This window comes from Emydura macquarii, unplaced genomic scaffold (genome assembly GCF_026122565.2).
Source record: "Emydura macquarii macquarii isolate MOO-44397 ecotype Brisbane River unplaced genomic scaffold, CSIRO-AGI_Emac_v2 contig_2988, whole genome shotgun sequence".
In the NCBI taxonomy this organism is placed as follows: domain Eukaryota; kingdom Metazoa; phylum Chordata; order Testudines; family Chelidae; genus Emydura; species Emydura macquarii.
Genome location: NW_027133125.1, coordinates 3,408,576 through 3,430,836, shown reverse-complemented (window position 1 = coordinate 3,430,836; position 22,261 = coordinate 3,408,576). Strand labels below are relative to the sequence as shown.

Genomic DNA, 22,261 nt, shown 5'->3' with positions numbered 1-22,261 from the left:
CAAATTCAGACTGGATATAAAGGATTAAATTTTTAACAGTAAGTAATTAATTAATCATCGGCGCAATTTACCAAGGGTTGTGGTGAATTCTCCATCACTGACAATTGGCTGTTATTCTAAAAATTATGCTCTAGTCTAGGAATTATTCTGGAGAAATCCTATGGCTTGGTTAAACAAGAAGTCAGACTACATGATCACAATGGTTCATTCAGGCCTTGGAGTCTATTAATTGATTAAATTGCTGTTAGGGCTTGTCTACACAAGGCAATCAACCAGAGAACTCCCTGTGTGTATGATCTTATTCTGGAATTAAAGGTGACTTTATTCCACAGTAATTGTGCCACTTTTGAAGTAATTATTCTGGAATAAGAGCAACCCCATGTGGGGCTACGCCAGCCAATTTCCCCAGGTGGATGCTCTCATTCTGGGATAATGACTTTGAAAGTGGCATCATTACTCTGGAATCAAGTCACCTTTAATTCCGGAATAAAGAGTCCACACCAGGGAGCTAATCCTCCACAGAGACAGTGGGATAGTTTATTCTGCTACCGCTCTGCTGGTCAATTTGCCTATGTACAAAAGCACCTAAGGGCAGTGGGGGTGGGGTATGAATGCAGTCCTGATGGCTCTCAAGAAAGAGGGTCTGTGTAAATGGTGAGTGAGGATTCTCTGGGGAACCGCCCTTTAGCTGGGCTCCAGATGTTGTGGAGCAAGTGCTTATATGGAGGTGGGGAGGCCTCTTTACTGTTTCTCATTTCCCTTTTCTTTTTTTTTAAACTACATCCTGGTTTTGTTCAGAGCACAAGAGAGTCATTCATCATTTTTCTCTAAGCACAAGGAGTGCTCTCACCTCCCCTTCACCCCTAAATCTCTCGCCACCAGAAAAAGGACACATTAGCGAAACAAAAAGACAAGGAAGTAAAAACTCACAAGACACTGCAAATAGCTTGAACACAAAGGGCCAGATTCTGAGCCAGTGTAAGTGGGTGCCAGCCCCATGGAAGTGTATGGGCCAAACTCAGTGGTGGCATAAGTGGTAAATCAGAAAACCAGCATGAGCAGTAGAATAGCCTAATTTGCACCAATCTGAATTCTTTGAGATGCAAAACGAGTGTAATTTATATGCTGCAGGCATAGTAAGTGGGAGGACGTATCAGGAAAAGAAGCTAACAGGAGGGTGTACAATAAATAGGCTTGGCAGAATATGACTTTTTTTATAATTTCAGCTGATTATATCAATGTTGATTTTAAGCATTATTTTGTTTTTTTATCCATTTAAATATTTGCAGTTGCATGAAATTATGGGGTTTAAGCATTATTTAATTTGTTATCCATTTAAATTTTCAGTTGTAGGAAACCGGGGGAGTGTCAGACAATATTGATTTAATGACAGCAGACATTGAGATTCAAAAAGTTAGAGCTTTATAACCATTAAAACACAAATTGTCAACACGACATATCAAGATATACAAAGTAAAGCTCATTCAATCGAATAAGTTCTCAAGCAGCATTTTCCTGACTTTGCTATCTGTAAATTTTGTTTGTTATTAATAGAAATATTTTTTCATCAGTTTGTGTGTATACATTGAAATTTATGTTTATTGACATATACCAATAAAAATCTAATCTTTCCAAGCCTAAAGATAAAGCAACTGCTCCTTCCTCTCTCTACACTGAGTGCACTTGTAATCAGCTGATTCAGCAGCTCTGGAAACTTTCCTTACAAAATCCATCACCCGTGAAATCTGCTGGGTTTCAGGACAAACTTAGACGTGGTTCATGGATAAGTTTCAGAACTTGAACTGATCCATGTGGTTTTGATGCCAATCTACCAAATTCATGCTTTTCTGTGGACTGCCTGGAAATCTGCAAAGAACTCAAATGTACTGAATTAATTGTGGGGGGGAGGGCTGAACCCAATCTCTGAGGAATGCAAACTCCTACATATCTAAACCCCAGAGAAGGTTCAGACAAACCCATGCAAAATTAAATGGCAGAGCTTTGTTTAGTAGTCTCTGATATCCAGGAATAAAGATATGGGCTCAAAGGCTGCCCTGTGCTGCAAGATTTGGAGGGAAGCAAACTGGGGCAAGCCTGGACAAACCCACAGGAGAAGAGGAAAACCCCCTCTGCCCACCAGCAAAGACTCTCCATGTGGAGCAGCTGCTCTGTATAGCATGCTCCCCTGGATTCCTGTTGGTCAGTCATTTCCTTACTCGACTGTAACCCTTCCACCCTTCTTGTCTGAATGGGGGTTCTAGAGCAGCAGGGAGCCATGCCACCATGGTGGCTAGGCGCCCCAGTGAGCTTCCACACGGATGATCCTGCCCCCTGCAGGTGTCCTGAAATCAGCTGATTTAGGAAAAACACCGGCACAAACTTGTTCTGTCCCTTTCTTCCCCACTTTGTCATCCCAGTTTGGGAAACATGCATATCGGGTAGCATATGGCCTGTGACCGTTTGCCCACAGCATCTCCTGCCTCAAGAGTATCTGATCTGTCTGCAGCCTCCTGACATTCATTCTATTGCTTATTCCTAAAGGAAGGGAGCTGAGAGTAACTGAAAGATAAATGTAGCTATAGTTCTCCCCAAATGCTCTCCGGTGAGTGCTAACAGCTGTAAACAGGTAAAATGCTTTGAACAAATCTTGGTGTGCATTGGTGTGATAACCATCCCTGTGTGAAAGTCTCCGAATCTGGGCGTGCAGCTGGAGTTAGAACTAGTTTTACTGGAAGGAGAGAGGCAGATCTGCCGCTTAACCAAGGTCTCAACACAGGGGTTATCGACTCCTCTTATCCACACCCCCACTCTCCATCCCTTTGCTTCTTTTTAAGGTCCGTGCAAGTTTCTTGGTGTGTATGGCCAGGCCTCAAGCAAACAAGAAGTAGGAAGAGTAAAAGCTACAGCGCATCGAATTCTAGAACAAGAAGTGATCATCTTAAACAAGTGCAGAGTGTGGTGATAAGGATAATGAGGTGATATTTCTTTTACAGAGAACAATTACGTTTCTAGAATAAAATTATCTTCTGCTCCCATTCAAGTCAACGGGAGTTTTGCCATCGACTTCACTGAATGAAATTCACCTGCCTGTGCAGAAGTGTGAGCAGCACAGGGCTGCTTTACACTGAATCCAAACATTGGAACAGGGAGGCCACCTTCACCGTTAACAAATGTGCATGCACCCAGCACACTGAACCTGACCCTTCTCCCCTCAGGACAGCCATCGAGTCCTGATGTCTCAGAAGGCAGAACAGGTCTGAGCAGCTCTTCACTGAGTGATGCAAGTCAGAATCACCATGTCAGAGACTTACTGAGAACATACAGAATAATTCTGAAAGCAAAGTCAGAAAGGAAAGGTAACGTGAAGAGAAAATGTGACACAAAGAAAGAAAGATAGAAAGAAAGAAAGAAAGAAAGAAAGAAAGAAAGAATATAGCAACTTGTAAAGAAGAAAACAGCACCATGGAAAAAAACAAATGAAGGGGGAAAGGGACAGAGAAAAAGGGAAATAAAAAGCAGCAAAGAAAACAGTAAGTTCAATGTGATTTAAGTTTAGACCAGGACAAACAGGGTACCTCTACACTGTGTTTTAAAACCTGCAGATCTGTCTCAGAGCCCAGATCTACAAACTCAGGCTTGTGCTAAGGTGCTAAAAACAGCACCTCCATCACTATACAAATAACAAAAAATCATATTATTCCAGTGCAACACACACAATATAATGCAGAACCCTATATTTCAAACAGCAGACAGCAGCATTCAGCAATCACAATTTCATCTCATTAGAAACTGTCAAGATTTCTGAATCCCTTGTCTAAATAGCTTTTAAATCCAAAATGGAAGCCTATTTCAACGAGACAGTTACAATAGCTTATTCCAGCTGTTTGGTGTTGCACATCTCTTATGGTGTAATTTAGATGGTAATGAAAAGACCAACAGGTCACAGACACTCCCCCAGGAGCAACGGGGTCAGTTAGCTTGATATCAGTCCTACACAAGGGTAATTTTGCTCAGAGGAAGCAAGGAAGATTTATACTTAAAATGCAAAAGGGTTACACACTCAGCTGACATTCTATACACAGAGAGAGAGAGAGAGAGAGAGAGAGAAGTGAAGATATGAAAAAATACAGACTTGGTTAAACATTTATAGGCGCTCACTCACATTTTAACTCTGAGCTGTTTTTGAGGTCAGCTGGAACATTTCAGCTCTGCAGGAACAGACTAGTTTCACGGGAAAGAATTCCACGGTTAAACACAAACACACCTTGGAACTGAGAATTCAAACCTCTCCAAGTTGATAACACAGGGGAATAACAGACTGGGCTGGTGCTATGTTCTTCCAGTTACAGCCCCGCTAATCAGAGTGTCCCTTCACTTGCCACGTCTGCTGCACCCAAAGCACGCATCGGAAGACAGGAAAGCACGGCGGGTGCAGACAGTTTTGTTTGGGAGTCTTAGAACAAAGCCCCATGTCGTGGGGGTGAAAGAGCAGAGATTGCCTCCTGTCCAGAGAGCTAGGCTGCTGCACAAGCAGAAGGTCAGACCTTCCAGAGGAGACCAGTGTCAAGGTAGCTAGTACATTATTCAGCTCTGCCTCCAGGCAGGACACTGCAGCACGAAAACAGCTATGCTAGGTTACTTATGGGTCCATCGTAGAAGCGTTTGGAAGTTTGGTTAAGCACAAATCTTTTTGGACGCTCACTCTGAGGTCAAGAAAACTGGACTGGAAATCTTGTAAGAGCAGTCTTCTGCCTGGTGTTATGTCTCTAGACAGTGGGATCTCCCGAGGGTGACCAGATAGCAAGTGTGAAAAATTGGGACAGGGATGATGGGTAATAGGCACCTATATAAGACAAATCTTCGAATATCAGGACTGTCCCTATAAAATTGGGGCATCTGGTCACCCTAGATCTCCCTGAATTGAAGCCCTGAGACCCAATAATGAGATACATAACTTGTCTTTTATTGATCATATCTGCACTGCACGGGCATTCACACAACATGGATGAAATTCCCTAAATCCTTTCTCAGCATGCATTGGGCTCCATGTAAAGGGATGCATTCTCTGGAAGGCAGTCTCTTTGGTTGTTCTAAAGTCCTTGTAAAGTATTTCCAAGAATAAAGCTGAGGCCAGGGGCTTTAAGTGATATATCTTCAAAACATCCTGAAGAGAGAGAGAGATCAGGAAAAAACAAAACAAAATAGAGAAAGATGAAGGAAATCTAATTAATAGTGACTAAAAGGGACTTTCATACTCAGGGGGAAACTTACAAATGGGTCCATCTTAGAACAGACACATTATTTCACTTTTATTTTTCATTATTATTCTGGGCACATTTTGCTAATGATTGAAGATTTACATTTCACCCCTTCCTCGGCTCAGCTGATCTCTCTAATAGCTCTCACAGTGAGGCCATGGAGTGCAGGTTTAAAAGCATCTGAGCACACACCACATTCATTAAATTCAACAGGACTTACAGGTGTTCAGCCCCTCCTTGGCTCAGGCCCGTAACACTGACCTTGGTGTATCACCTTCATTTCCAAGGCAGACAGACATATCACAAACATGGATTTTAACTTCATTGCTGGATTGGGCAGAAGGGGAAGCTGGGCTCAAATGGAGAAAACTCCTGTCCAAACACAAGTATCTGAAGTAATAATAGCACAGCAAACACTGAAATGGACTGGCCAAGCCAACTGCATTTTGCATAATGCCCCTTAACATAATGCAAATTCCAAAAGAAAGTGTTAGAGAGATGAGGTGAGTGAGGTAATTAATAATCTTTTACTGGATATTACCTCACCCACCTTATCTCACCCACCTTGTCTAGGAGTGACACGGCTACACTATGCCACATAAAAAAAAGTGTTGCCATTTGTAAAAACAGACTGAAATCTAATCAGACAAACTAAATATGTAAAGAGTCTCTGTTCATAATGCTGGGCAACAGCTTACAGCGTTAGACGTACACAGATTTACAATTTAATACAATTGCAAAGTTATCACATTAGTAGCTAAAGTCTCATGCTCCTGTTTTTTATAGCATTCAATTTACTAAGACTAAATTATTAAGCACTTATTCAGTGTTTAGTCTGAGGATTTCAAAGTACTTCACGAATGTTGATGAAGTCTCACACAACACAAGTAGGCAAGGAGTTATTGAAATGCACCATCTCTGGGTTGGGAAGTGTTACATGTTTAACAGTACACAGCCATATGGCCCAACTGCTAAGGCCAGGAACTGAACACCATCTCAACCTGAAACTCCAGGAGGAATTTAGGAAGGCAGGATGGGTTTGCTTGACCTGGGATTTAGCCACATCACTGGAAGCTAATACCTCTATGGGGCATGCCATGGAATTTGTAATGGCCACAGCTGGTCAGGACCTCATTTGAAAGGGTGACTAACACCCAAGGCCAGGAGCAAGGAAAAGCTTCTAGTTTAATGTGCCTAGAGTGTCCTGGATTTCCTTTTACAAACAATTTATGTACCAATTAGTATTTTTAATACTGTTTGAATTTTTCTATATAATTTGTTCAATGTTTCAGGCAGCACTGGAGCAGCAGAATGGACGTTCACAGTCTATAACAAAATTAAGCCATTCATAAGAACTATATTATCACAGTAGCTAAATGTCTAAGCTTCATCACCAGTGAAAAACTGCCAGTATTGGTCATTAATCCGGCTCTGGTCAGTAGCAAGTTTCCCCTGAACTTCAGTGGTGCAAGAACAGGCTCCAAACAGACTGTGTATGTGAGTGACTGTGCAGACCAATCAGAGGTGCCATTACTTGCTCAATAGCAATTAAACACAACCTTAAATGTTTTAAAATGTGTCACTAAGGCACCAAATGACTCTTTAGAAAATGTCATCCTGAAGCTCCATGTTTAACCATGTTCTCTCAGTGATTCCAAATCAAATGCGCTCAGTTTGAATGCAAAAAGGTGTTTTTTAACTCTCAGCCCTACCAACTAAGCCAGAGTCAAGCCGAGTTTTCTTTCTTTCTTTCTCGCACATCATCTCTGGTATTAAAGGTTCTTCAAACTCAATTGTGCCTTCACTTAGACCTGTGCTATCTGATTGTCTTCCATTTACGCTCTCAATGACACCGGTACAATTCCTTGCCACCAATATATTTGAATATGTGTAAATGACTGGCCCGTGAACTGGAATGTAGCATATTCTCTTAATAGTGCACCAGAAGGAATAAAATCCCTTTTACTCTGTCTTAGCTGTGCAGGCTCTGCAGGGTAACAGGAGTAAAATGCTGTAAACACTTTATTTTAATCACTACAATCAACAAAAATGGCTCTGAATACATGCAGAGGGCAGGTCTAGTAAGTAAGAAAGTGGTGTTTTACACACGCTCTAGCAGTATAGTTGTAACCAGGTTGGTCCCATGATATTGGAGAGACAACGTGGGTGAGGTAATACCTCTATTAGACTTGAAGAGCTCTGTGTAATCTCGAAATCTTGTCTCTCTCTTTTCAACAGAAGTTGGTCCAATAAAATATGTTATCTCACCCCCTTGTCTTGCAATATTTTACGCTGTCACTTTTCTGAGTTGAACTGCACTTTACTTCCACTTGGACAGTGTTAGTTTAATGGTTTAGCCAAAAGATCCAACATTACAGCACCTACCTCCATCCTTCGCTGTGAGCACTGGGTATGACCTTCTCCTGGTACAGAACTAGAAGCCAAGACTTTCTGATCCAAAAGAGGTGAGTACTACCAACAAAGCCACATGGGTACCTATAACAGTGACTACTGAACAAAGTAACCCTTCTTTCCTTTGCAATATTGAGGTCTAAAAATAAATCCAAAGAAAACAATTGTATTTCTTAACACAATCAGCCGCACAAGGAATGTAGCTAAATTTCCTAAGGACTACAGACTGCAGAGAAGGTCCCTGTTTAATGAACTAAATGCATCATCCTCAATTCCTAAAAAAACCCCACACACCTCAGTGCAAGCCAGGCAGACATTGTTCATTCAGGTCAATAAAAGTGTTTAGCTACAATGCTATTCAATTGTTTTAAGCTTCGGGGCCCAACAACATGTAATCTTGCAGGATGGTGTATTATTAACTACCCAGTTAGAACTGCAATGAGAGCATTTCGGCAACCAGATGGACTCGTTACATCCCAGAAAGCAGAGTGGGGGAAAGTGATCTCCCCATTTAGTTAATTATGTAACATTTCTATATAAGTGTCACATATTGAAACAAACCCATGGCCAACTAGGAGACAACGGCTGTCATTATGAACCCCTTGGAACCAAACAGTGATAGCAGGGAGAGAAGTAAGATCCTTCTGCTACAAAGCAAGAGATCTATACCACTTCAGCAAAAGGGGAATCACCATTAGCAGTATAGGGAGTATGACAAAAAAGAGCAGTTCTGTTTCCATCCAGTAGAAGGCAATGGTGATAAATTCACACTATTCAATACATTGCAGTATCAGCATTATTATTTTTATCTCCACCTGTCCACTTTCCTTGCACATCAAAAAAAACAAAGCATCTCTAAAGAGGCATATGAATGGCTAGTTTGGTGACAGGTGATCTCCTACAAGTGAGATAACATGGAACATCTCATTAAAAGCATGAAGGGATATTTAGACAAGCATAACACTGCCGTGGCTAACCTGCTAAAATTTAGGTTGGAGGAAACCTGGGACCATTCATGCAGTGGAACAGTTTCAACAGAGACAGACGACTCCTTTATGTATATTGTGTCATTGGTGCTGTATAGAGAAATAAGAACTTATCATCCCATCTCCAAACAAATTCTAATCTAAATTGGATAGATAATTTAGCAAAGACTGAAAAGAGACACTGGTGAGTAGGAGGGGAGAAGTGACAGGGAATAGGAGCAGCTAACAAAAAGAAGGGACCTCAGCTGTTGCTTCTTCTTAGTTTGCAAGGAAAGGCCATGGAATAAGCTGTTGATATTTTTCATACATTTCTTGTTTGTTACTAGAAAATTCTCTTTAATTTTCACTGGTTAGATTTTAAAGGGCCCAGTGTCAGGTCTGAGGTGAAAGGCCTGGGATGGAGATGAAGAGCGGTAACTAAAAGAAAGAAGGGGTGGGCACATCCATGGAGGAGTGGGTGTGTGGGAGAATTACCATGAGTCTGATACATGTCTCTCTCTCCAGTTCCCCTAAGATAGTGTGTACTGCCACACACACGTCACAGAGACCTGCCTTCAGCTCTGTGCCCTCCCAGCTCAGTAGCTGTACAACTCAGAAGACACTTTCTTCAATTCAAACGGAAGGAAACTCTGAAGTAACCCTCTACAGGTTCAAATTCTGGTCTGTTACACTGGTGTAAATCCAGAGTAGTTCCATTAGCCTCAGGAGTTACATTTAGGTCTTACAACGACATTCCCTGCACATCTTGAAGCAATTTTTTCTCCACTGCACTGGTACAACCAATGAATTCTACAGAGTTTCACCCAGTAAAACTCAGAACACCATCAAGCCCGTATCTGTGTTCTGAAGGAACAGGCACACTGAACTGAATCCTATTCAGAGACAGTCAGATTGATTTTCCTCTCCCTGACGCTCACGCAAATCAGGAGCATCTGCCCTGACGTCAGTGACTCAGTAAGTAAGAGGAGACTCAGGCCCAGTGAACCAGGTCCTGATCTCAGGAATGCTGGCATAAATCCATAGTAACTTCACTAATGGGGTAGAGGAGGAAGAAGAGAAAAGGAGTGCCTCACTTAGTCAGCAGTGATCCCTCCAGGTAATTCAACTGTGGTTACCGTCAGGTAAGTGAGTATGCAGAACGCTATCTTCGTACTCAGTCAGTCTGCTGCTTATGTGTATAGTCTGAGTTCCATCTGCTGATTTTACTGCCAAAAATAGTTTTTTTACTAGCTTTACTCCTGTTACCCTGCAGAGTAATCAGAGCCCTGCATGAGGCAGCCAGATCCTACTCTGGATATCGGAAATGGCTACGCTCCAATTGCTGAATCTTTTATTGCTGGTGATAATGCAAGACCCAACCTTGACTCTCACGTATTAGGTGGAATTTGCAGGGCTGGCAATTAGAAAAAAGAAATATTTTCTACTCAGAATCTGAGAAAAATCGATCCAGTAAACATGCCATTTTTAGAGTCACATGTGGAGATATAATCACACTTTACAGGGCCGCACTGACAAGCTCTGGAGGGAGCCTCATACTCACCTCCAGAAAGACAGGGGTTGTGATGCAGACCCACTAGATTGAGGATGAAGAAGGAACGTATGAGCAGAGAGAAAATAGAGGTATGTGCATGACCTTTTAGGTTCTGATAAGGGTCCGGAGGACACCCAGAAAAGAACAAAAATGAGTTTGATAGCTCACTCTACTGCATGATGCACCATCTTACCAGTTGAGACAAGCATATTTTCAGTGCTTTGAGAACTTAGGGGCCCATCCTGTTTTACTGTTAAATGACAAAGGAAAATGCAGGGTGGCTATCAGGAAAACTCTTCTACCACTGAGGTGAGAGGAATCTGGTAGGGTGGACTGGCTGCACCAGGGCAGTAAGGGGGCTCCATCACTGTGGCAATGAAAGCTAAGATGGACAGAACACTTCAGAATATACGGTAGAGGGACGCCCTAGACTGAACCCAGAGAGATGGACTAGGTGGGACCGAACAGATTTTTCTCTCTCGAGGTTCTGTGACTCTGTGATATAGGGTCTGGCAGACCATCTCCCCACAAACCTCACCACAGTTTAATTCCTTACCAACTGAATGAAGTCAAACTCTGCATCCAGTACTGCCAATACCACAGTGATTCTGCTCAAAATGGCCAGTCTTTACAGTTGCCTAAATCAAAGATGAGTTTAGAAACATATAAATATACGGTTGGACTGGTGTGTCTAGGAGAGAGGGTTTTGGGGTAGGGAAGCGGTTCAATCTCTCTGTGTGAGACCACTGTTCACTGCATGGAATCAGAACTGCTCAACTGTGCATGATGGATCCAATATTTGTAGCAGTAAAAGATGATTCTCCTTTATCTAAAGTGGCAGAGGCCTGTACCTATGGAGCAGGAGAATCCGAGTTCTCTCCCACTGTGAAATTTCTGAGTGTCCAAGATATGTGACATATTGACAAATATGGTGTGTTAGGTGGCCAAAGATCTGCAACAATAGGTAACTGTACTGTATGTACAGAGCCCTGCACAGATGCATCCAATCCGTGATCCACAAACATGGTCTGCAGATATAAAGCAGATATTTGCAGGACAATAGATATAAAATTTGGGTCTGCATCAATCCGTGATCTGTAAACATGGTCCACGGATATCCACAGATTTGCTCTATGTATGTGCACATCTACTGAATGACATGAACAAGCTATAACTCACACACAAAATTCTTGAAAAATTGTCTTTCAACAGAAGTATGTTGGAGACACATTATTAATTTCTAAGAAAAACATTTTATTTCTGTAATCCCTCCAGAGATTTTGTATTCACAGAAAACTGCAAGACTAAACAGTACTAATTTCCACATAGTCCAATTCCCTCATGCACAATCTATGAAGAGCCTATTGATCAGACTCCAGTTAGAGGCTCCGTAATCAAAAACAAAGAAAGTACTCCCCAGGAAAGAATTACCACCACATGAATCTTTGACTAGACAGGAGACTAGGCAGCAAATATGTAACTTTACCAGCCAATAGGCTTTGATAATGGCTGAAATGCTGAAACATCATTTTAACATTTGCAAAAGTGATTTGGGTTCATTGTTGTTTCTCCCAATACTCCATCTCTTTCCACAAGAGAGTAACTTGATTGCTAACTCTTTTCTTTTTAAAATAGCTAACTTTTATTGCCGTCTCACAAAGAAAGGCCCTTGCTTTTTGCTGGTCTCTCTCTACACAGGACCTAGCTAGCCCGTGGAGGTGATAAAATAATAAATACAATAAAATAACACATAGTCATTTTCAATGTTTCCTGGATTTTCAAACAACAAACCGAAGCAGCAAGTGTAAAATTCTAAGTAACCTTAAAAAGAAACCTTCACCTCAGCCTCATTAACATCATGTTACAGCAGCCATGTCACTTTGGCATGTTTCTGTAGCTGAGCTCTGAAGCTAGGCAGGGTTCTTGCACAGGAAACTACAAAGGAAAATCTTAATGTGATGCTGGAAGTGGTAGCGCTGGGGATGGTGTAGGGTTGGTGTTTTGCTAGTAGATGGGCCACTCCTACAGAAGATATAAAATGTCTGGGGGCACCAAGAGAGGGGAAAGCAGCTCTGATGTCCCAGACAAATTCCAACTCAGGAAGTTCCATTCTATCTTCCTGAAATCCCCTTTATAGTTTCATATGGAGAGATCATCCTCCTCCTCTGAGCCCACCCCTAAAAACCTGCCTGTACTGTGTGACTCCAATAGAACTAGCTACCATATTTACCCGGATCTGTGGGGAGTGAAGAAATTGCCACTAATGCATGCTGTAAAGCTCTCTGTGGTGAAAGGCAGCATACCATCAGGTCAGAGGATAAATTCTGAGGAAAAGTTATGGCTCTCACTTTTTCTCATGCCAATGAATAATGGGAGAGTCACCCAGAAAGCACCTTCAAGGGAGTCTGCCCTAATATGTATGTGGCCAGAACATACGTTCTTGGGCATTACCGTTAAGTGACTAAATATGGACACTGTACAAGTTTAGCAGCCATCGTTTGACTTGCTTCTTACCCAGTTCTAAAGCAAGTGCTTGGCGAAGGCGGTGTAGAGGTGACAGCAGGCATAAAACTGGTCAGAACTCTGCATTGTGAGATGGCAGCAAAAATATGTCAGTGTGAAGCTGCGATGCAGAGAAAGAAGCGCCAGTCCCTGGACGGAGGGGCGGGGAATAGCACCTCTGTATGCAGCTCAAGTGAGACTGCTCACTTACAAGAAAGATCCTGACAAAACTCTGGCAGCCTTTGTAAAGGGAATAAAGGAACGGCTTGGAACCCTTCGCAGTGGAGAGGCAGCAGCCACCCACTTCCCGAAGCTCTTAGGGGAGCAGGTCAAGTGCCAGAATTTTTATGCCCAGGGCCATTCTGCTGATGACTCTCATGCTTCTTAGGAGGAACTGGCACTGTGGTAGTAACAACATTATCTTCTTCTCTCTCAGCAATTTAACCCCTTCTGGGCTCAGCTGCAAATACACCCTGCTGCCTCCTCCTGTATCGAGACAAAAACATTTGCCACATCCTCTATATTCAAATACTCAAAACAAGGCTCCCGTAGCCCCTGACTTCCTGCTTTTCACAGTCTAACTGTGCGAATAAGCCTGGTATTTCTGGAGAGCAGTTCGCTATGCTCTGCCACTACCACAAACCCCACCAGAGTGTGAGGACGAAGCTGTACTGGAGTTGACCATCTTAAGGTTGTCCCCCAGGATCTTTTTCAGGGACAAATCATATCTTTTTGGAAAGCACAGACCTCACTTTAGTTCCAGTTCTGCTATAACTGCCTTGTTTACTCGTTATGCGTGCTATTGACCAACCAGTTCTGGCAGTTACTATCAGACACTGCTTATTATTATTAATACCACTGGGGAAAGGGTTTGTCCCCTAACCTCTGCACGGCAGTTATGACAGAGATTTCACTCTTCTCACACTTGACCATGCACATGCACTATTAAGTTTTGCTGACACAAATGACTGCTGTGAATGGTGAGAGGGGTCTGAGAGTCCTAGAGCAAATACATGCATTTGGCAGACATATGAAACAGCATGTTGTTGTATAGGAGTGGGACAATTAATAGAGCACTTTCCCAAACTACCTGGGCCAGAGATCTGGCATTAATGAATACAGCTAACCTAACAAGACAAAGCAATATATTTAAAGCCTCGACTGGCAACTGAAACTGAACACATGTACGCAACAATTAACAGATGCAAACAGCTGGTGATAATCTGACATAAAAGAGACCAACGGATTCAATTCATACTCTTGGCAGATGCATTAAATACTGTTGTACATGCAGCAGCAACCAAGAAAAAGTCAGGTGTATACGTCTGAAAACACCTTTACAAACAGCTCTACACACACAACCACAATTACATTGTGCCACTATAGAAAGAAACAAATAAATGCAAAGTCGGCTAAAAAGCCTAAAGATATGGCTTATATCTTTCTCAGTCAGAGAAAGAAACCCAGGTATTTTAAAATCGGGGATCTATGTATATAACCGGATCTAATGTTCTTTCTTGTATGAAAGAAAAGCTTTACAATGTCCTAAAACTTCATTTCTACCTGTGTGTGTGTGTGTCTGTCTGTCTCTGTCTCTCTCTTCCTCCTCCCCCCCCCCCCAACCCTCCCAAGGTGTTCACATAATCTCTCTGAAAGAATCAAAGTGCCAATGGTTGATTTGGCCTTCCTCCTGTTCATAAAGCTAAACTCAGCCAATCCAGAACAGAAAAAATATTGTCTGATTTACAAGGGCTAGCATATAACACAAATAGCAAATACTCAGAACAGTCATCAACAAGAAGCTCTATCGGCTAAAATGTTTGTACAAAAGAGACTGTAAACAACTAAAATTAAAAAAACAAATTTGTAAAAATCACCTTGTGTTCATGGATATTTTGTGAGCAAATGCAATAGCTAAACTAGTCAGATAAATAAGCCACAGCTAATTATTTGACAAGTTCTAGTGCACAGTTTCATAAATAAATACACCCCCTATGCTCCATTTTTCACTGTTCTCTCTTCTGCATTGTTTATCTGAGCTCAATTCTTGGATGTGGATAAAACAAATTACATAAAGTTTCTCTCAGCCAGAACTTCTAACTATTCCCTCAGCAAATACCGCTTTCAATTAGCAACAAACTGGAACCAAGAGGAAAAGAAACAATTGCCTCTTGGGACAAGGAGGAAACATAACATTTGCCAAGGGACAGGACAAAAATAAAACTCTTTTTCTTTAGTAAGCGTCCTGAAGTCCTCTCCCCTTCCTACAAACCACCACTATCACCTCAATAAGAAGAAAGTGTGTGGAGAGAGAAAATAAAACTCTTTTTCTTTAGTAAGCGTCCTGAAGTCCTCTCCCCTTCCTACAAACCACCACTATCACCTCAATAAGAAGAAAGTGTGTGGAGAGAGAAAATTCTATGTTATATTCAACGAATTGCTTCATAATTATTTATTTGTTACAATAACACCAGTGGGTCTCAACCAGTTTAGGACCCCATTGTGCTAGGTCCTGTACAGACACACCCGCTCCAAAAGAGCATACATAGATTAACCAACCTACTTCTATCTCAGAGTGAAGCTGGCTCGCACACTAACCTGCCAAGACCTTCTGAAGAAGGTAGCTGCCAAGACGAAGACAAGGGTCAACCTGGTCCAGAAACTGGCAAGCACAAGCTGGGGAGCATCAGTGTTACGAACATCAGCGATGACCCTTCTGTACTCCATAGCCAAATACTGTGCGTCAGTATGGACCAGAAGTAGCCATACTAGAATAGCTGATGTCCAACTGAACACTGCAATGTGGTGCATCCCTGAAATCCTCAAGTTGACCGCAACACCTTGGCTGCTGATGCTGTCGTACATTGCTCCCCCATCCATTCATGGAAAAGCCGCAACCCTTCGTGAATTCCAGCGGATCATGAAAATGAACGTCTCCCCATCCACCAGGACCTTAACAACATCCCTGACTACCACTTGAAGTCATGTAAGCCCTTTTGGACCCACCCTTTTGGTGTTTAACCTTCACCAATGCAACTTCAACTTTGATGAAGCTTGGAAAGCTGAAGGGAGTTAACAAGAAGCCATAAACAAACACCTCATGAAAGACCTGACGCAGAAGATCGCTGGCTTTCATCTCCTGCGAAGCTCATGGGCAACCCTAAACCGCATCCGCACAAATCATGGCAGATGCAGATTCTTGCTGCACAAATGGAAAATTAAACTCTCCAGCGTGCGACTGTGGTCACCCAGAACAGACCATGGAACCTACAACAACTCAATGCCTGATTCATAAATACAAAAGGAGGCATAACAGCGATACACTCTGCTACTCCAGACGCAACTATCTGGCTTAACCATCTGAATGTAAAATTATATTTGTTGCTCTACCTCCATATCAGTCATGCGGAGAAGACGACCAACCTACAGCAAGCAGCCCAGAGCAACAATGATGAGAGAATGAACTGTGTTTTTAACAACTCTTGTTGTTAAATACATTCCACTTGAAGTTATATTAATTTCCAGAAAAGTCATGTATGGTCCACACAAAGTGTAACCTAATTTTTGTGAGAAGAGTCCTGCATTCTGTAGCTCTTCAGCACCACAGACTGGAGATTCAGCAGCTTGAGAGAAATTAATACACAGAGGTTTTCACCATGTTGCCTCTATATTTGTAACTGTCCATGTGAGAGGTAGAAGCCTGGATTGAAAATTCTTCACTGTATTCTTTCTAGCAGTTGTCAGGGGGAAGATGGAGATTTTTGACATTGAGTTCTTTGGCCCTCGAGGATGTGAGGCATTTGGGGCTTGTCAAATAAACCCTATAGCTGGATGTTACAACGATCCTCAATGGAAACAGTTAATTACTTTGATGCTGACATTTGTATTATTAGCTTTCAAAGTTAACACCCGAATGAGGGGAATGGGCCAGTTTCCACCTCTCAGAGATATTGTTTCAGGCTCTCTGCAGACTACACTCCATTTGTTATGCTTAGTTAATGTTTGGAAGGTTTTCTTTGCAATCATAAGACCTAGAAATTTATTTTTTAAATGAAAGCTGATATTCTGGAGCATAAGTCAGTGGCAAAGGGTGGATTCCGTGACAATTTCTACGGACTTGGAATGGCAAAGTACACAAGGCCCTGATTACTAGTAATGATACATGAGCCAGAAAAAACATAGGTTGACTTTTACGTCCCATGATCCCAAGCTGATTGTGCTGCTCTGACAGTTAGAAAAACAGTCTTTTTGCTAAATTTGAGCTGGAATAATTCAGACACAAACAAGGAACCCTACAATGCACAGCGCCCTCTTTAAAGCCGCTTTTGAGCATTAGAAGCATGTTTTAACCTTCAAGCCTAATCTGCAGTAAGGAAAAAAGATATTTTCTCCACTTGGGTCAGCTAATTCAAACTAACTAATCAACATCAAATCCTAGTGAAGAAGACAAGACACAAGTTAGCTGCTCAAGTTAAAGACTAGTCTCCCCTATAGTCTTTATCTCAACCTGCTAACCTGTGAAAACTACAAACTAGCTAAGATTTTGCCTAGAGTTAGCTAACACCAATTAGGAACACAGCAAGTGAAGGCACTGCACCGGTATCCCAATAACAATTTAAAATTAGTATTACTCATCCCCATAGTCCTATGCACTGAACTGTTATAGCAAGCTTTCTCTTAAACAGCCCCTCCCCTCTCCCTACCAGTGAACCTCACTCCTTCCCTGGAGTGATCACCTTTACCGGTAAAAAGGCAAAAGCATAGTCTCCATGGCCCATTCAGTTCTTGGGCTCTCTAAAACTGTCTAAGAGGAAGCCAATTATTTTGATTGGGTTGTGTGTGTGATCGGAACACATCTTTCCTTTCTCTTTGATTCTCATCCATCAGCTCAACACCGGCAATGGGGCCAAATTAAATCTATCCAACACTTTCTATCCTGTACCAGCTTCACGGCTTCCTCTATTTCTCGGTCTTCCTCTATTCCTAGCTCTTTGCACTCTGGTATGTATTGCCATGTATGGTATCATTTCTGGGTCCATTCTTCACACGTGTCCAAACCAGCGCAGTCGTCTTTCTTGACTCTCTTGTAACAGTGTTATTTCTTGCTCTGTTTTCTTATCTCTTCATTTTTTATTTCTTGAAGTCTTGAAGCTCTCAACTCATTTCTGCAGACAAAATCTTTCATTCATTGGCTTTCCTCATACTCCACCATTCCAACCCATACAGCATGACAGTCGTCTCATATACGGTATGCTGATCTTTGTTTTTAGATTCACAAATGATACTGACCTCACAACTTTGACCAAGGAAGATTTACAGATAATAATTGACAAGATAGACTGGGAAAGCAGAACATTTTGTTTGAAGATCAGCATGAAAAAGACAAAATTTATGACAATTAGAAGATAAAAGAAAGAGATAAAGTCAAACTTGGAGACAAAGAACTAGAACAAGTGGAAAAAATTGTGTACCTTGGAGAATTAGTATTGTCAAATGAGAATTGTGAAGATGATAAGAATCAGACTAGTTGCTACTGCCTTTGGAAAACTCTGCAAGATCTGGAAGGCTAAAGACATTTCAATAAAAATAACAATCTGGAAACTCATCCGCTAGGAAATAGACTAAAATCCTTCAACTCATTTCATGTAGGCTTTAGAACAGCAATCAGAGAATGAAGATGGTCTAGTAGTCAGGGTGCTAGGTTGGCCTTTGGGGGACCCACATTCAAACCCCTGCTTTGCTACAGACTTCCTGAGTGACTTTGGGCAAGTCGCTTAGTCTCTCTGTACCTTGGTTCCCCATCTATAAAATGGGGATAACGGCATGTTTCCTACCTCCCAGAGGCATTGTAAGGATATATACATTAAAGAGTGTGAAGTCCTCAGATACTATATGATGGAAGCCATATAAGCACTTTAGATGGATGGTAACAACTTTTGGACTCAAGCTTACACAGTTTCCGTGGGTTGAGTGTAAAATTTACTATAAAATGATGTCAAATAAACTGTAAAAAATAGTGCAATTTCAATGGCATCAAAACTATTTCTGAGAACCAGATCCTGAGAGGTGCAGAGCACCCCAACTTCTGTAGGAGTTGAGAGCACTCAACACCTTGTGGCATCAGGCCCCAAGGGTGAATTTATAAATTCTCACTCAGATTTTCACGGACTGTAGTTATTGTGTTCCAACATTTCCAACATCTTCAAAATACCCAAAACCCCTTGTGCAATGAGCAATGTTGCATGTTCCCTAGCTGTGTGGTGGTTTATGTTTCTTTCTGCCTACAACCATTTCTGGATTGACATCGCAGACCTAAGTGGAAGACTAAACAATGGTGGAGACCACAGCAGGAGAATTCTCAGTCTTATTCCTTGTTTCACTTGAGCAACCTTCCTGCCTCTCATCAGAGATAAAATAACTTGCCAACCCCCTAATTTAAAGAATAACGTATTTCACATTCCAATCCCCGATCAGCAAAAGGAGACTTTTCAAACAGGAAGGGTGAAGAAAGGGCGAATTCCTTGAAATGCATAAAAAGAAAGGATCAGCACCTGCATTTTTGCAGGAGAAAACTGTTCCCCTAACACAGCATGTTTCAAACTATTTTACATCAGCATCTGAAAGTGAATTTGATTCTTCCCTGCTCCTCAAACTTGAGCACTGCCCAGAATGAATTTCCTGGTTCTCTGTCACTGTTTAAAATGGAAGGGGGGGGGAATCTTCTCCCACCCCTATTTTGGGTGTATGTTGCAGCTAGAAGATACAATATGAATTTTAACAAGAAATCATGAGGGGAAACTCGGGGGACCAGCTGTCCTCATTTTAAAGGGGCAGTCCCCGATATTCAGGGCTTTGTCTTAAATAGGCACCTATTACCCCCCAGCCTTTGTCCCGATTTTTCACATTTGCCATCTGGTCACCCTAGGGGGAGCTGAGAGGTTTTTTGCTATTGGGAACTTTTTTTTTTAATCATTGCAACAACCTGTTAAAACTTATGTAGCTCCAAAGGAAACCTTCTCTCTTCGGTGCAAGAGGATGTCAGACCCCTTTTGCATGAAGATGTGCTCAGCCCTGAGTATTACAACAACACGCTCTATATGGCTCTGGTTAAAGATTTGCCATTGTTGTCATTATTCACCTCTATGGACATTACACAGTAATACATCCAGAACACTAAAGTGTTTTAAAAATGTGTGTGTGTGTGTGTAATTACACACACTGCAAGGAAACAAGGAAGTTGAAACCAAACAAAAAACCCCACTAAGTAACAAAAGTTCTGAGATAAACCCACAAATGCAAGAAAACAGCATTCAGTCAGGAAATCCAGGCTGACCCTCCAACTTGTACTGAAGTTATTGTGGTTTTTTCTCTCCCCCTCCCCCTACTTTTAACAACACAAGTACAAACTAGAAAGTCAGCTCCAGATGCCTTCAACCTAAATGTCTGCGATTTTCTGGAGAGTGTAAAAATCAGACCTTTGACATTTGTTTTCTGTAGCTGAGCACAATTTCACATCTAGTGTTCTCGAGAGTTTTGGCTTTCTAAAGATCTTTACACACTTTATTGGGGAAGGAAACACTAGAATAGTTAAAGCTGGTTTTCACATAGATCGCAGTTTGTAAAGTGAAAAGTTGTGTGTACCAATCATTTCTTATTGTTCCAGCTGCGGGAACCAAGCGGGGGGAATATGCTCCTATGTTCAAGGCTGATTTACAGCAAGTTTCAGGAAAAGGGAGAGAAAGGAGCTTCAAATGGCACTGCTAAAGTCGTTATGCAAACAAGGTCAAAGTGTTACAGAAATAAAAGGGCCGTTTCTACCATGACCCCTCATTGGGGGGGGGGGAAGGGGCAGAATAAATAATAAAGCAAAAGAGCCCCAAGTCAGGGAGGGATGTTTACAAAGGGGAGCGCGTCCTGCCCTCCCCAGGACATGGTCTGGTCGCTTTCAGGGTCTGACTCGGAGGGAGAAAGTGTCTAAAAACTGGAAGGAGCGTTTCTAAGCGGAGGGAAACGTTGTTAAACCGGCCCCCCCGGCGCAGCTTCCTCCCCCGATCCTCCCAGCCGCAGGGCAGGCGGGTTTAGCCTCGCTCGCTGGCGGAGTCCCTTCTGCTCCAGCCGCTTTCTGTCCCCGGCAGGGTCCCGGTGCCTAGGCGGGGAAGCGGCGTCTCACCCGGCCTGAGCATCCCCCGGGCACCGGAGACCCGGGGCTCCCCAACACCCCCAATGCAGCCCGGACCCACCCCCGCCCTCCATGCTTCCCGGGCCGGCAGCTTTGCCCCCAGCCCCCGCAGCCCCTTGCCCCGCTGTGTCCCACCCCCCACCCCCGGGCTCCCCCCTCACCTGCGCCGTGCTCGGCGCTGGCCCCGAACTCGGCGGCGTCCCGGCGGCGGGCGCAGGTGCCCTGGCCCTGCACCAGCGCCTGCAGCGGCAGCTCGGCGCCCGGGTGCGGGTAGCAGCGCAGGCCGGCGGCGCAGCGCGGGGTGTAGACGCCGCACGACTCGCCCTCCAGGCGGGCGCAGACCGGGCAGCAGCCGCAGCCGGGCTCCCGCACCAGCTCCGGGCACAGCCCCCGGCGGCCGGGGCGCAGGCGGCCAGGCGCTCGGCGCTGCAGGGCGGGCAGCGGAACAGCACCTCGGGCAGCGCCGGCCGCGCCAGCGCCAGCGCCGCCGCCAGCAGCAGCGGCGGCAGCAGCCGGAGCCGAGCGGAGCGGACGGAGCCGGGCGGCAGCGACCGAGCCGCGGCAGCATCATCGCGGCAGTGCCGGGCGGCGGGGCGAGCGGGCAGGTGGCAACCTCCGCCCGGCCCCCCGGGGAGCCCGCCGCCCGCCGGGTCCTAGAGCCGCCCCGCCCCGCCCCGGCCTGCCCCCGCCTCCAGGCGGGCCAGCGCCGAGCCCGGGCTCCCCTTCTCCCTCCTCCGCCCCCCCGCCACAGCCCAGTGCTGGGGGACCGGGATCCCCCCCCCAACACACACACACACACAGCCCAGTGCTGGGGGACCGGGATCCCCCCCCCAACACACACACACACACACACACACACAGTGCTGGGGGACCGGGATCCCCCCCCCAACACACACACACACACACACAGCCCAGTGCTGGGGGACCGGATCCCCCCCCCCCCCAACACACACACACACACACAGCCCAGTGCTGGGGGACCGGAATCCCCTTCCCCCCACACACAGCCCAGTGCTGGGGGACCGGGATCCCTTCCCCACACACACACACACCCAGTGCTGGGGGACCGGGATCCCCCCCCCACACACACACAGCCCAGTGCTGGGGGACCGGGATCCCCCCCCCCCACACACACACACACACACAGTGCTGGGGGACCGGGATCCCCCCCCCCACACACAGCCCAGTGCTGGGGGACCGGATCCCCCCCACACACAGCCCAGTGCTGGGGGACCGGGATCCCCTTCCCCACACACACAGCCCAGTGCTGGGGGACCGGAATCCCCTTCCCCCCACACACAGCCCAGTGCTGGGGGACCGGGATCCCCCCCCACATACACACACACACTGTCCAGTGCTGGGGGACCGGGATCCCCTTCCCCCCACACACAGC

At 44.2% G+C, this 22,261-nt stretch overlaps 1 protein-coding gene across 1 annotated transcript in view; it reads right to left on the bottom strand.

Annotated features, from left to right (window-relative positions):
* The window catches only part of IGFBP2 (insulin like growth factor binding protein 2), an 88,056-nt gene extending 66,620 nt beyond the window's left edge, over positions 1 to 21,436 (bottom strand). The window contains 3 exon segments of the mRNA XM_067570049.1: positions 21,030 to 21,255; positions 21,258 to 21,398; positions 21,401 to 21,436. Of these exon segments, the coding sequence (XP_067426150.1) occupies positions 21,030 to 21,255; positions 21,258 to 21,398; positions 21,401 to 21,436 (403 nt within the window).
* Positions 21,437 to 22,261: the final 825 nt, after the last annotated feature.